The following is a 13,300-nucleotide window of genomic DNA, read 5'->3' on the forward strand; positions in this document are numbered from 1 at the left end:
AGTTCCATCTTTAACTTCCACCAAAAGAAAAAGACATCAGATTATCAGTAAAACCTAAAATACAGAACAAATTAAAAGAAAAAATGAATGGCGAAGTGAGTGAACATCACCAAGTTCCTCAATGATGATCCTCTTAACACTTGCAACTAACATACAATCTAAAAAATATTTCCCTCTCAATTCATAAAACAACTTCTCGATGAATCTGATTTCAGCATTAGTTAGAACTTACCGGTCAAAAACAAGACAAAACACAAAGCTTTTGATCAGGTTGGCACACGGTATAGCAGGTCGATCATAATGCATACAACAGAGTTGGTTTTGACGGGAAAAAGGTTAAACAAAACATGCGTGCAAAGAATGAAATGAAGAAAGCAGCAAGGAAATCATCTTGATCAAAAGTGATCGAACATTACCTTTCAGAGAACACAATCAACACATGCAAAATGGGAAATATCCAACTTACAATCAGCTATAGCACAACTTTATTGACCAAAAAAATGTGGGGACATTGAGTATTCAATCTGCACCATCACAATATGTAAGTTATCTCTGTTTGACACATCATACGTGATGGTATCAACTACTACAAAGGCAATTGGCAGTTCAGCATTCAAAAGTTCAGAAGTCCAATTCCGGAATATGGCTAGAGTGACAGCTTCTGAGTTAGAGACACCTACAAGGAAGGATCATGAAAGCGATAACCTCACAAGCCCGAACACATTCTACTGCTAAGCAGGAAAGGAAGATTCTATTTGTGCAAACTGCAGAGTACTATCTGTATTGTTCTCATGAAATCCATCCTAACAGTAGTTTTCTAAGGCTACATAGAAAAGCGTATGCGAAACAATAACAACACAGAAGCAGCAACAACATTATGATCATCAAAAGCGAACACTAATTACCAGGAGAAGCAACCTTGCTTCTCATCAACCCAGGCAAGGCTGTTGGTTTCTGAATTAAAGTCCCTTTTGCTTATTGCCCAGCCCCCTTTTGGAACCGTATGAAGAATACCCAAAACAAAACAAAAAACATAAAAGGGTCCTTGACCCAAAGCACCAAAATAAGCAAAAATTATCCCACTTACCTCAGCAACAGATTTTTGTTCCTACATACACAATTTAATGTCAAATGACTATTTTACCCTCGACCCAATTAAAAAATGACAACCATTGCCACTCAACATCAATCTCTCTCATCCCACACTGACTCACTCAGCTCGTCGCCGGTCGTCGAAAATCTCCGGTAAGCTTATCCTCTCTCTTTCTCTCTCTCTCTCTCTCTCTCTCCCCGGTGAAGGATCTCGGCAATTGGAGTCGTTTGCTGCTTCACCGGATTTGATGTACCGGGTAAAGTTCGACCCGGCCACATTGGAGCTGGTTCCGTAGCTGGAGAACGAGTTCGGCGTCGGATGTCGTCTTACCAGAGGTAGAAGACGGTTTGGCGAGTCGGAGCGGTATCCAGGAATCATAATTGAGGACGTCAGGGTCAAAGGGTTCAATTCCGGCAACCGGCACGGGTTAGTTCACTTGGTTCCCTTCTGCATCGTTGTCGTGGAGGTTCAATTGGTTGTGAGTTTCGTTACCTTGGTTGTGGGTCTTGAACTGGAGGTTCACTTGGTTCTCTTCTCTCCATAACGAAGTCCTCATACAAAATTAAATCAAAGATTAGCTATGCTCTGTAGCTCTGAAGAGGTTAATTAGCTGAACAAAGCATCCATGGAAATAGAGACGAAGCAAGCCAGCAGTGTGGCCAATGTGAGTTTACTATTTGGTGAGATAAACCCTTCTGCACTTGTTGATATATAAAATAGAAAGGAAGGCCATCATGTGCTCTTGTTGATATATAACACAGAAGAAGGCTATCACATTGACATGTGTGAACTAGAAGTTGGAAAATGCAAAATTCTATTCCTATAATATTCTGAAGGTTTCTTATTTTGGAGCATTAGTAATTTAATTGCTACTAGCTTTTTCTACTCTTTTGTGAATTTGTTCCTTAGACTTCAAAAGTTTATTGGAGGTTTGTTAAAGGTCTATTGGGGGGCAATAGGCGTCTATTGGGGGACAATAGATGTTTTGAATTGATATAATCTCTTCGTTTTTTTTCTTTAATCAAAGTTTTATTTGTCTAATTTTAAGAAGATTAGTTCTCATTCCGGTGACCGAAAGTTCTATTGGGGGGCAATAGACGTCTATTGGGAGGCAATACATGGCTGATAGTCGTGTATTGGGGTGCAATAGTCGTCTATTGGGGGGCAATACATGGCTGATAGTCGTCTATTGGGGGGCAATACATGGCTGATAGTCGTCTATTGGCCCCCAATAGACGTCTATTAGGGGGCAATAGACATTTATTGGGGGGCAATAGACGTCTATTGCCCCTCTATTAGGGGGCAATAGATGTCTATTGGGAGCAAAAAAACTTTCCGGTGAGATTTTCAGCAAATTCCGGTGGGCGGCAGCCGGTGACCGGATTCCGGCGAAAGTTGGCCGGATTCCGGCGGCCGGTGACCGGAATCCGGCGGCCGGTGACCGGATTCCGGCTGCCGGTGACGGGCTCCGGCGAAGTTTCCTATAGTTTCTCTCTCTTCTATTTTCTCTCTCTCTCTCTCTCTCTAAGTAAATAAGGGGTGAGGGGTAAAATGGTATTAAAAAAAAATTAAAAACAAAAAAAAAATCTTAATGGGGTATTAGGGAAGACTCCCTTAGAGTGTATTGGGTAAGAGAGAATTAAAAAAACTCAATGGGGTTAGTGGGAAAAAAATCCCTAGAAATGGGGTAAATGGACAAAAACCCAACATAAAAAGTTGAGGTCCGATTGGCAGAGTCGCAGGCCAAGATCCGGGGGGCACCTGCCCTATCCTCCCACTGCAAAGAGCGGGTAGGTAGTCGCTGCTCTGTGAAGCCAGGCTCACGCAGGGCACTCCACTCCAAGGAGGATGTGACCCGGGGTCAAACCTGACCTCTAGCGCAAAGCTAATGTTCCCACACCTTAATGCCCCAACTAGGGTTACAAGCTCGCGTGACCAAGCTCGGCAAGACAATGGGTTAGGTAAGCCGATATGGAACATCTGTGCGGCTTTCTGTTTTTCAATGTGGGACTTCTTCTCATATGTGTTTCGCTCTAGGCAAAACTTCTGAGTTCTTTATAACTCAATAATCTCTTTTTTATTCTAATATGGTTACAACTTACAACCCGAATTGTCGTAGATAAATAGAGAAGAATTACAAGCTCAAGGAGAAAAATTTTCCTTCTGTAGCAAGGGGAAAGGATTATTTCCTCATTAGAAGTAGTCAGAGCTCTGTACAAAGATGATATGGGAGCACCAAAAAATGTACGTACTGTGAACTAACACAAGAATTTCCTACAGTTGGGAGCTTTACATAGACAGGGAACTCTCAGCTCGTCACATTCATCCGGCTCAAACAAGTAATCGTACGTTAGTTCTTCACCAGCCGAAACATTAGTTTTGGCAATGAGAACTATTCGGTTCTCCTCACCCACACTCACGATCCTTGAATAGCAATTAGGCATGCACGAATGGTTAATTAACCGTGCTATATTTCCTTTACATGTAGCATCAATTACTACTTCCTCGCTGATCTTGAAAAGATAGCAATCTTTGCCTTGTTGCCTGTACCGTGCTTCCCTCAGATCTGCAATGCTACGTCTTACCCGCTCACCACGATACTCAACAACCATTTCTCCTTCTTGAATATTCCTACGTGCAAATAGACCCCATCCATGTATTCCAGATTTACCAAAACAAACCCGGTGATTTTCAGTTTTCTGCAAGTGGTGAAGCCGATCCTTGAACGAAGAAAAAATTTTAGAATCTTCTACTTCTTTAAATGTGCTCAAGCTATTTACTTCGTCTAATGAATGGTGTGTTGGTCCCCTTGGTCGATGAAAATTTGGCAGCCGCTCACCTCCCTTAAAATTTGATCTTTTAATAGCAAGGCATCTTGCAGCAGAGAGTACTGGTTCTAACTCATAAGACTCTGAGGTTGAAGGTTCTGAAACTTCAGTTTTCTTTGATGACACCACCCTCGAACCCCTGAAGAACCCTTTCTGGTTTCGAAGCAAGCTTCTGGCAGCAAAAACCCCCGAAGGAGTACGAACAACGATAACAGCTTCTGGATTGGGAGTCCTGTGCACCGCACAATATATCAACTTGGTTGTTACTTGTTTCCCATTCTTCCCCACCTGGCAGTGCAACTCCATGCTGTAGCCTGCTCTTGATGCACAGGTTGCATGAAAATGAGTGGCACATTTGCAACATGTGGTGCAGGAACCATGAGTCTGCGCACAAATTACACAACGCTTCAGAAAAGTAGTGGGTGGGATTCTAAGGATTCCAACAGCAGGTTCCATATTCTCATGATTCAAGAAACCTATTTCGGGATGAAACCAAGCACAAGAGACATGAACCCACAAGGTGTCAACATCAGTAGGCTTCAAAGCACCTCCTTTTACAGGACAGAGACAACACTCTCTAACGATATCAGGTGTTTCACATGCCCTACAAACCCATGAAGTAAAATCCTGGACATGTTTTGCACCATAGCATTCCTGGTGCACGGCTATTTGACACCTGTTGCATATGATCATTTTGTTATCTTCCCAATCTTCAACCCATCTACAAACTGCGCATCTTTCACTTGTCCACTTTGCATCAACTGGCTCGTACTTTTCTCGTAAGGAATCAAGTAGTTGCTGCTTATCTAAACCAAGTTCATTATACTGTGCAATCCATTGTTCCAGTGTTAGCATTGTGGCCTTCACTTTCACACTATGCTTCCATTTTTTTGCTCTACAACCTGTGTGCCTTTCCCATTCACCAAGGCTCCGCATCTTTGACTCATCACACAGTCCACACTTACAAGCAACCATATGAAGGTTTGGTACATATGTTCCTTCCATGCCATTACAAACCACAGTTACGCCGGTCACATCTGACGATTCACATTCCTTATTTTTGCAATCATTGTGCTCCAGATCCTTGAAAACTTCACTGGAAAAGTCAGCATGCACCCAATCTCCACCATTTGAATATTGCCCTATCTTCTTACATATGCCACAATGTTGTTTTGATTTTTTCAACTTTGCACAATGTTTACATAAAACTTGGGTTTCAGAACCTGAGCCCTTCACTATTTTCATATCTTTAGCTTGCTTTTTTTCATATAAATCAACTGAAGACGGCACTTGCGCGCGACCTCGAGCTGTCCTCCGAAACTTGTCAGAGTTGATCTGATTCATTGCTGGCCGGTTGACCCCGACGGCAGCAGAAAACGACTCGTCATATTCCGGAGAACTGGAGCCGCTGCTGAAATCTTTGACTGAGTAATACCCCCCATTCGTTTTCCGTCTCTTCGGATTCGCGGCCTCTTTCAGCTTGCAGCGTTTCAAATTCGGCATTTCGAATCTCGACGAACCCAAACCCTAGCTAATTTCTCATTGAACCCCAAACCAGAACTGAACCTGTTTAAATGGATGTTTTATCATAATTTCCTAACCCATTGAGGATTCATATACCTGCAATGTCATATATAGATTGAATGATAGATTCCTAACCTATCAAGGATAGTACTTTACTTTCGGTTTCCTTCTCCTATAAGTTATAATATCACCATAGTATTGTCTATGCATAAGCATGTCAAATGCGATCTCTATTAATACATGGAGTAACCAGCAGGTTAAGCTTGATTTTTTTTGTTTTGTTTTTGTTTTTATCGTCTTGACCTAAATGCGATGGCTAGGGCATGCCAACTCGCAGCCAAATGAAAGATTTGATTTTGCGCTTTATCTGAAGGAATGTAGGCTGAGGAGGGAGGAGGGAAGCGTCTAGACCGTAGAGTTCAAATGCTTAATTTGGTTGCAAGGACATTGATCGGGATCTTTGATCAAGGTCACATCTTAGGTGACTTTAAAAGTGCAAGTGGCTAACTTGCTCTCCATGAAGTAGAATATTCATTTACATTATAAAAACGCAACACCTTCGTTTTCAGCGACATGACCCAACTTTTCGTTTACGGTTGTAGGACCAAATGCTTTAATCGTATGATTGAAGGCCTTCACTTTGGTCGTGACTATCTCAGCCATGGAAGTAGCAGTCCAAAACCTATATTGACTAGGCTATGGTATTCCAAATGTTTACGCGATCATACATTACATTCAATATACAATTTTAGGGCATTGCCAAATACATACCCACAATTTTAGGGATGCATTACCTATTAGGACTAGGATACCATAGCCAATTTGTTACAGGATCATTATTGAAACGATTTTAGACTTGAAGCAAGCAAAAGAAAGATTGGGAGTTGGCAGACTAAGAGGGATAGGTTATTGAGAAAGCGGTGGTATCTGCTACACGATAATAGCTAAACTCGGGGATGAAGTGATAGAATCAGTAGCCAAAACTCTTGAAACCTCTGCTGTGATTTACCTTCTGGACATCACAGAGGTTCCTGATTTCAACATCATGCATTCATGCATGAGCTATCTCCAGCACAAGCAAGATTCCATTATCATTGAGTTGGGGCTAGGAAGGGACATAGCCTAATTATTACTCCAGGGATCACACGGTAGTGGTACCAAATTAAAGTACAGTAATTCTAGTTTGTTATGTGGATGGTTCACGTGAATTCAAAACCCACAATACTACAAATACATCATCAGAGTGGTTGGTGACATCCAAAGTGAATTTCTGAAAAAGAGAAGATGCAAAGAACTTGGGCACCATTATCATCTCAGCAAATTGGCATACAAAGAGAAAGCATGGTGAAAAAAATTGCCTGTAGCTTCCAGGTTGTTCAATAAATCATTATATACTTATACCCCAAGGCCCCAACATATAACAACTGCTTACAATGACAGAACCTGTAGATGTCAAAGAATCAATAGACCAGTTACAAGTGAAACAAAATGAAAAGACCATAGACCACATGCACACATATCCCACTTATGCCAAAACAATCACAATTTTCAGAGTCAATGACCGCTAAACATTGATATCTGAGCGCTTTGATCTGGCAGCACTGCTGATTTCTGAGTAACTAGAATACGCAAATCTAGGGATGCTGTAATTTTCAGAAACTGCAACTGGCTGCTGTGGATAAAGCGTGGGAGGTGGTGTCAGATTGCGTTGTGCTGGAAGAGGAGGGAGCATATTGTAGTTGTAAGGATCGCCGTGTAAACTACAAGGGAGGAAAAGGAAGAACAAAAAAATAACTTAGGACAAGAATCATCAATTCAAACACCTAAGACAACAAATTCAGAGAAGAAATGATGATGATGATGAGGAACGACAATTGTTATAGACTAAAATTCAACAGATCATATCTCATAACGTGTAGCATATAGCAGGCAAGATGATTATGTTTATTGCATTAAACAAGCTTGAGAGAAAATTGTAATTTGCTGGAAGTACCTGCTCTTCTTCCTGTATGAATGATCCTCATCACTCCAATTTTCATCTACAGTCTGAGCAGGACTTTCAACCGGAGAAATAGACCATGGACTTTGTGCAGGTAAATCATCAGAAAAATATCGTCTCCTAATCAACTGCAACAAGCACAACAAAAGAGTTGGACATTTGTCTTGAGACAAAACATATAAGCTAACAAGAAGAAGAAGAGAAATACAGACCATTCGGAAGAATTTCATCACAGCTTCCTTGTCATATCTTGCTTCTTTGGCAGCCTGTAACCAGACCATCATGTATTAGTATAACTACAGCTGATTTAGTACCCATACATAATTTCACCAATCCTCACAAGATGTTTGTGCCAACAAACATGATGGCAAATCATATTACAGCAATAAAACACAAAGAAGTTTCATTGGTACAAGTCAAAAGTTACATATAATTTGCTTAGCTTAAGTCTATCCAACCCAAAAAAAAAAAAAAATATTAGCCCACGAATCAACTACAACATTTCCTCAAACTACAAAGCCGGCCCCCATCCAAATAGATTAGTTCTAACAGAGACTTCGAACAATAGATCTCTTGGCTAAAAGCCTAAAAAATATAGGCAAAAACGTACAGAAATTAGTGGGCTACTCAACTACAGTTAAGGCAAGAATGGCAGAGAAGTGCTGGCATCTTCATCCAGTAAATAGAATCTTATCAAGAATACTCCTTACAGTTTCCGTTCTTATATTTGAAAAACAGTGAAAAGATATCAGCATCCAGGAACTATACAGGTTATCCTGCAAATCTTTAATAGAAGTATAGAACTGAGAAGGGAGAGAAGCTACAATAACCATTATTAAAGTAACTATTATATCACTATTTTGATATTTACTACCAAAGATTGTTTGTCTGGAAACAAATTTCTCAACTTACAACAGAATAACTACTTAGAGCAAGACAAGCGCACCTTATACTTTTTCTAAATACTAGGGAGCCAAGTATATTAGATTTGCAACTTCAAAGATCATATTTTCTTGAATTTTTGGACGAACAACCTGAATGTTTGCTAGATGTTCTGTCTAAACAGTGAAACTTATTTGGTACCCCATTGCTGACAAATGACATCCACACAAGTGAATGGCACAGTAAAAAAAGAATAAGATTCCCATCTGACCTTGGACAAGGCCTTACAGTAGTAAAGAACCCTATTCAAATTTTGCCCGCCGCCATATGCTATCTCATCTTCTTCTATTCATTATATAAATGGTAGAGTTAAGATAAACATCTCTCAAACGTCAGACAACAGCATTTCAGTTAGTGAAAACCATATCTTCCTCTCTGCTAGTTAAAACACTAGAAAATAAAATGTTGTCATCTCATGACAAGAAAAAGTAATTTGAATATAAGAAAAAAAAAATTTAAGGTAGATACACTTGACAAAACTCTTGGAAGCACTGAAGTGGGCTTGGCTGAATCTCAACTAATGCTGCCTTTAATTCAACTAGATGATCAACAAACAACATACATCATGTGTGTGCATGCATATATAAAGAACTAACTGACCTAATTTGATAATTTAAAGATATACCTAGACAAGCGCTGAGCCATATTAACTCACCTTAGATTCTATCAATTTAAAATCCAATAGGCACCAAGTCCAGCATGTGCCTCTCACCCTAACTGCTGTATTTTGTGCCGGGGGAGAGGGGGTTTGTTATGGAGCGGATTGATCTCCCATATCTCTATGTCCAGCCACACATAGATTGGCATCATCTTTTGGGGAAGCAACTGTGTGTGAGGTGATTTTGGCCTCATACTGTCGGCTGAAAACATTGAGCCAAGGGAGAGGAAAGCAAAGTTTTTCTCGAAGTATCTAGACTGCTTCATGGACTTAGGTAGCTGTTGATTTAAGGATTCTCAGATTATTCTTCATTGTGATTTGGGAGCTGCATTTAGCAGATTTCAAGACTACATTTTCACAGAATTGTGCAATTTCACTTGGTTGTCTATGACAATACTGTCAAAGTGTCAAGATAGCGGACCTCCTATCCACAACTAGACTTTTATTTGCAAACAGATCAAATGCAAATACAACCAATTGAGTCATTAGATACTATGTTGCCATATCCTAATTTCATTCGCATAAGTCATATTGCCTAGACAACATCCAAGGAGAAAAAGGTGGGAAATGAAAATGAAAAAAATAACCTGCTACTTACTGCAATAAGGCCTCCAGCTCCAGGAAAACTTTCCGTCAGTGGAAGTTCCTCACTTGATGGAAGCAAGCCTTGCTTCTCAACCCACTGTCGGGCAACGTCAACAAGATTGCCACTGCTTCCCCTTGTACCCTCCTTTGCAGCAATATCAGCTTTGTTACCAATAACAATATACGGCACAGGAAGACCACCAGGACCTCCAGATCCTAGAGGAGCTGAAAATGTCCCAGTTGCAGATATCTCAGCTGCCCACTTGTGCAAGCCAGTTTTTGTCCTTCTTTGGGAGAGATCATGAACAAAGATTACACCTACGCATGAATTTCAATCAAGAACTCAGTTGAAGATCTCATACATCTGTCTCCAACATGTTGGTTACATTGCTTTTAACAGGAAGTGAAACATGAGAATTGATATCTGGATACCGTTAACAAATTGTGTCCAACCATAATGGTGATAACCGTATAATGCCATGATTTAACACAATTCCTATTCAAATTTTTAATGCTCATTGCATTGTTGATACATAGAACATGCATTCAGAAAGAGATGCAAAGATGTTTAATGCATACATTTACAAGGCCAAGAAAAGTTGTTGATTGCATAAATCAAAAAATACATGCACAAAATACCATCTCCAAACTTACCATTTATTTGGGAATAAAAAAGAGACCGGCATTCTTTGTATCTATCATGTCCACATATATCCCAGAGTTCTATAAAGAATTCTCTCTCAGCGTCACCTTTAATGCTGCTTGACGAGCTACCAGAATTCCCATAAGTAGTATGCTGGATAGAACAGTAATAGTAAAAACTTAGGAGACTTCAATTCCCAAAAATGGCTCTGAACTCTTTAAGATAGAAAGTAGTAGTAGTTCTTACCTTTACACCAACTGAACATCCTACTGTTTGAGGAGGGCGGGCAGTGGAAGAACCATTGACAATCAAATGAACAAGAGAAGTTTTTCCAACACCTATGAATCGATCAAAATCAAAAGATGATGTCCTACATTTACAACTGAAGTTACAAGATATAGTGTAGAACAAAGCAGAGTTTGGAGAAAGATCATCATCCTCCATGCATGCGTTATACAGAACACATGCACACATGTTAAACTATAGACTCAGAGGGTTCCATTTCAGGCTATCAAATACTGTTTCATCCTATATATGATCATAAACATGTAAACCTGTTATTCTTCTAGCTAGCAAAGATTGCTATACCATAGCCATAAGTATGGCGAAATATGGATCTTGATATTTTGTTTAATTTATGAAAAACAGAACTTCCATAAAAAATAAAATAAAATAAAATTTAAAAAAAAAAAAAAAAAACAATAGAATACAGTGAACAAGGTCCACCACAGAAAAATGTTCAAGCCACCTACTAGAAACTCTACTAGATCAAGATAACAACAGCACAACATTAACAGAAAACTATTAAGTCATAGCTGCTAAAGTAAATTCCTACACTTTGCTAAAGTGAATGTCCATAAAGAAGCCCAAAGCAGACCCTCTCACCCTCCACATTATCATTATCCTGTTAATTTCCATTCCTATTCCTATAACACAGTGAAGTAACAAATGTCCCATACTTAACAGCACTCTTGCAAATAAACACCAATTGACAGAAACAGAACAAGAGTATAAAGCTTCAGAACCATATCAGAAGTATACAGCTTCCCATGAGAAATTATTCAAGCCAAGACACTTGTACCTTTGAGAATACTTCAGCTTTCCATATTACAGGGGAGGGTGTGAAAAAAAGAAAGAGAACGGCTATCCATCGGGTAAGAACGATTTACAAAGAAAGGCTCTAGAAGACCAGATTCAGTTTATCTAACAGGAGAGCTCCCTGCTCATGGAGATCTCTTTAAAACCAAAAGTCCCAACAGAAGAAAAGAAAAGGGAAAGAATAAAAAAATGTGCACATTCTTGCCACAGAGTAAACCGGGTATTGATAAAACCAAAAAAGACATGGCCACACCCACACTCTCAAAAAACCTTCAGTCCTTCCTAATTGGCCAACCCCAAAAGGCTCTGTAGATATGTCTGTCTAAGGTCACCTACTGGGATTTCTTACAACAGTTTTAGGATCCTACCACTTTCATTCTTCCCCTACTTCTTATTCTATCATGCCAAAGAGAACAGGTCTCTGATTGGAGTTCCCTACCTAATTTCATGGGAAAGCATCAATTCTCCTCACTGGATTCCCCACCTAAGTTATTATGGTATTAAGTATTAACTGATAAAGTCGTCAGAATCCCATAGCAAACTCAAAACTCTTCCCGAAACACTAACTTTCCCGTTGCCCACTCAAAACGACAATAAGAAACAAAGAAATCAACCCCTTTAGAGATCTCTTTCCTGGTACCAACTTGGACATCCAAGGTTTAGGATCCCACCCATTTTCATTCAGCCCATACTTACTCCAAATTACATCATGCCAAAGAGAATTCCCTCTAACTTCATTTCTCTAGCAGGTTCACAACCCCTAACCCTCCTCTGTCCTTAGCTTGCGACCACATCCCACCTTACCAAATGGTCCTCCCTTTCCTTCTGCATCCATTTCCACAACAATACTATCACAACCCTTCCAGCCTTGCTTCCACACCACAAGGGAATGCAGCGGCAAGCTGCTCAACACCAATTGGATTACACTCAAAGCACTGGCAAGCTACCTAGGCATAGAACTTTCCTAAATCTAAAAGATCAGTCTCCCACTAGCGCCACATGGAATCAACATCACTCTTGAATAAACCTTCATACAAGAATAATATCATGGCCTCAAATGGGATATGCCGCGCAATACACCCATCAAAGCCATTCTCACATGCCACTTAACTTCCTTCATGCAAATTATTTAGACAATCACTTAAAACTAAAGTCTCTCCACCCAACCCCAGAAGTACTTCTTAATCCAACACACTAATTAATCTGATCCAAAGAAGCAGCAATCACTCTGATCACGACTATGCCCAAACCATACCACCCCAAAAGTCCTAACCAAATCTAATTCTCAATCCATATTCTTCATACATGATGCTTCCACTAATTACTAAACACATATAACAGCTTTGAACAAACAAATCAAAACTTGCAAAACCCAAAAGAGAGAGAAAAACTAAATCTTTAGTGAGAATCAAATACCTGAGTCACCAACAACAAGAACTCGAACCTGCCCAGAAGGCGGCCCGCTACCGTTTTGATCTTTGTTCTCCCTCTCACGTTCCCTCCAGAACATTTTGTCCTCCAAAAATCTTCAAACCCAAAATCACCTCAAAAATCAAAGAAGCAATCTTTCTCGACCCACAAATCAAGTCCCATCAAACACACACAGAAACGAACAATTTCTCCAAATGGGCACCCTCGGTTTCAATCTAAAATCCATTTTCCATTAAGATCAAGCCCCAAGATCGAAGCTTTAAACGCAGAACCCATTTGGGAACATGTCCCAGAGAACCCAATAGAGAGAGCCCAAGAACCGAGACGAGCTCCACGAACAGATCGGTTCAGGTGTCTCTGTGTTGCCAATTCAAAGTAAAAAAACTGGATTTGGCTCCAACTTGCCGGTGTGTATTTTTTCTTCGATCACTTTTTTTATGTCTGCGTTTTTATGAACAAGTTCGCGGTAGAGTTTCAAGTACTGAATACCGAGCAAGAT

General features: G+C 40.0%; 2 protein-coding genes across 3 annotated transcripts; both read right to left on the reverse strand.

Annotated features, from left to right (window-relative positions):
* Positions 1-3,292: 3,292 nt before the first annotated feature.
* LOC133725251 (histone-lysine N-methyltransferase ATX3-like) lies at positions 3,293-5,424 on the reverse strand. The gene has a single exon (XM_062152430.1). It carries the CDS (start codon positions 5,422-5,424, stop codon positions 3,352-3,354), a length of 2,073 nt encoding a protein of 690 aa, XP_062008414.1. The 3' UTR covers positions 3,293-3,351.
* A 1,366-nt stretch (positions 5,425-6,790) lies between these two features.
* On the reverse strand, positions 6,791-13,300 carry LOC133724437 (small GTPase LIP1). Of its 2 annotated transcripts, XM_062151173.1 has the most exons (7): positions 12,787-13,297; positions 10,519-10,610; positions 10,284-10,425; positions 9,643-9,947; positions 7,657-7,710; positions 7,439-7,572; positions 6,791-7,205 (listed from the first exon to the last, which is right to left on the reverse strand). In XM_062151173.1, the coding sequence occupies exons 1-7, from the start codon at positions 12,878-12,880 to the stop codon at positions 7,010-7,012; spliced, it is 1,017 nt and encodes a 338-aa protein (XP_062007157.1). In that variant the 5' UTR covers positions 12,881-13,297; the 3' UTR covers positions 6,791-7,009. The 2 variants fall into 2 exon arrangements, with proteins under 2 accessions (XP_062007157.1, XP_062007156.1); XM_062151172.1 differs by having other exon boundaries at positions 7,439-7,710; positions 12,787-13,300.

This window comes from Rosa rugosa, chromosome 1 (genome assembly GCF_958449725.1).
Source record: "Rosa rugosa chromosome 1, drRosRugo1.1, whole genome shotgun sequence".
NCBI lineage: Eukaryota > Viridiplantae > Streptophyta > Magnoliopsida > Rosales > Rosaceae > Rosa > Rosa rugosa.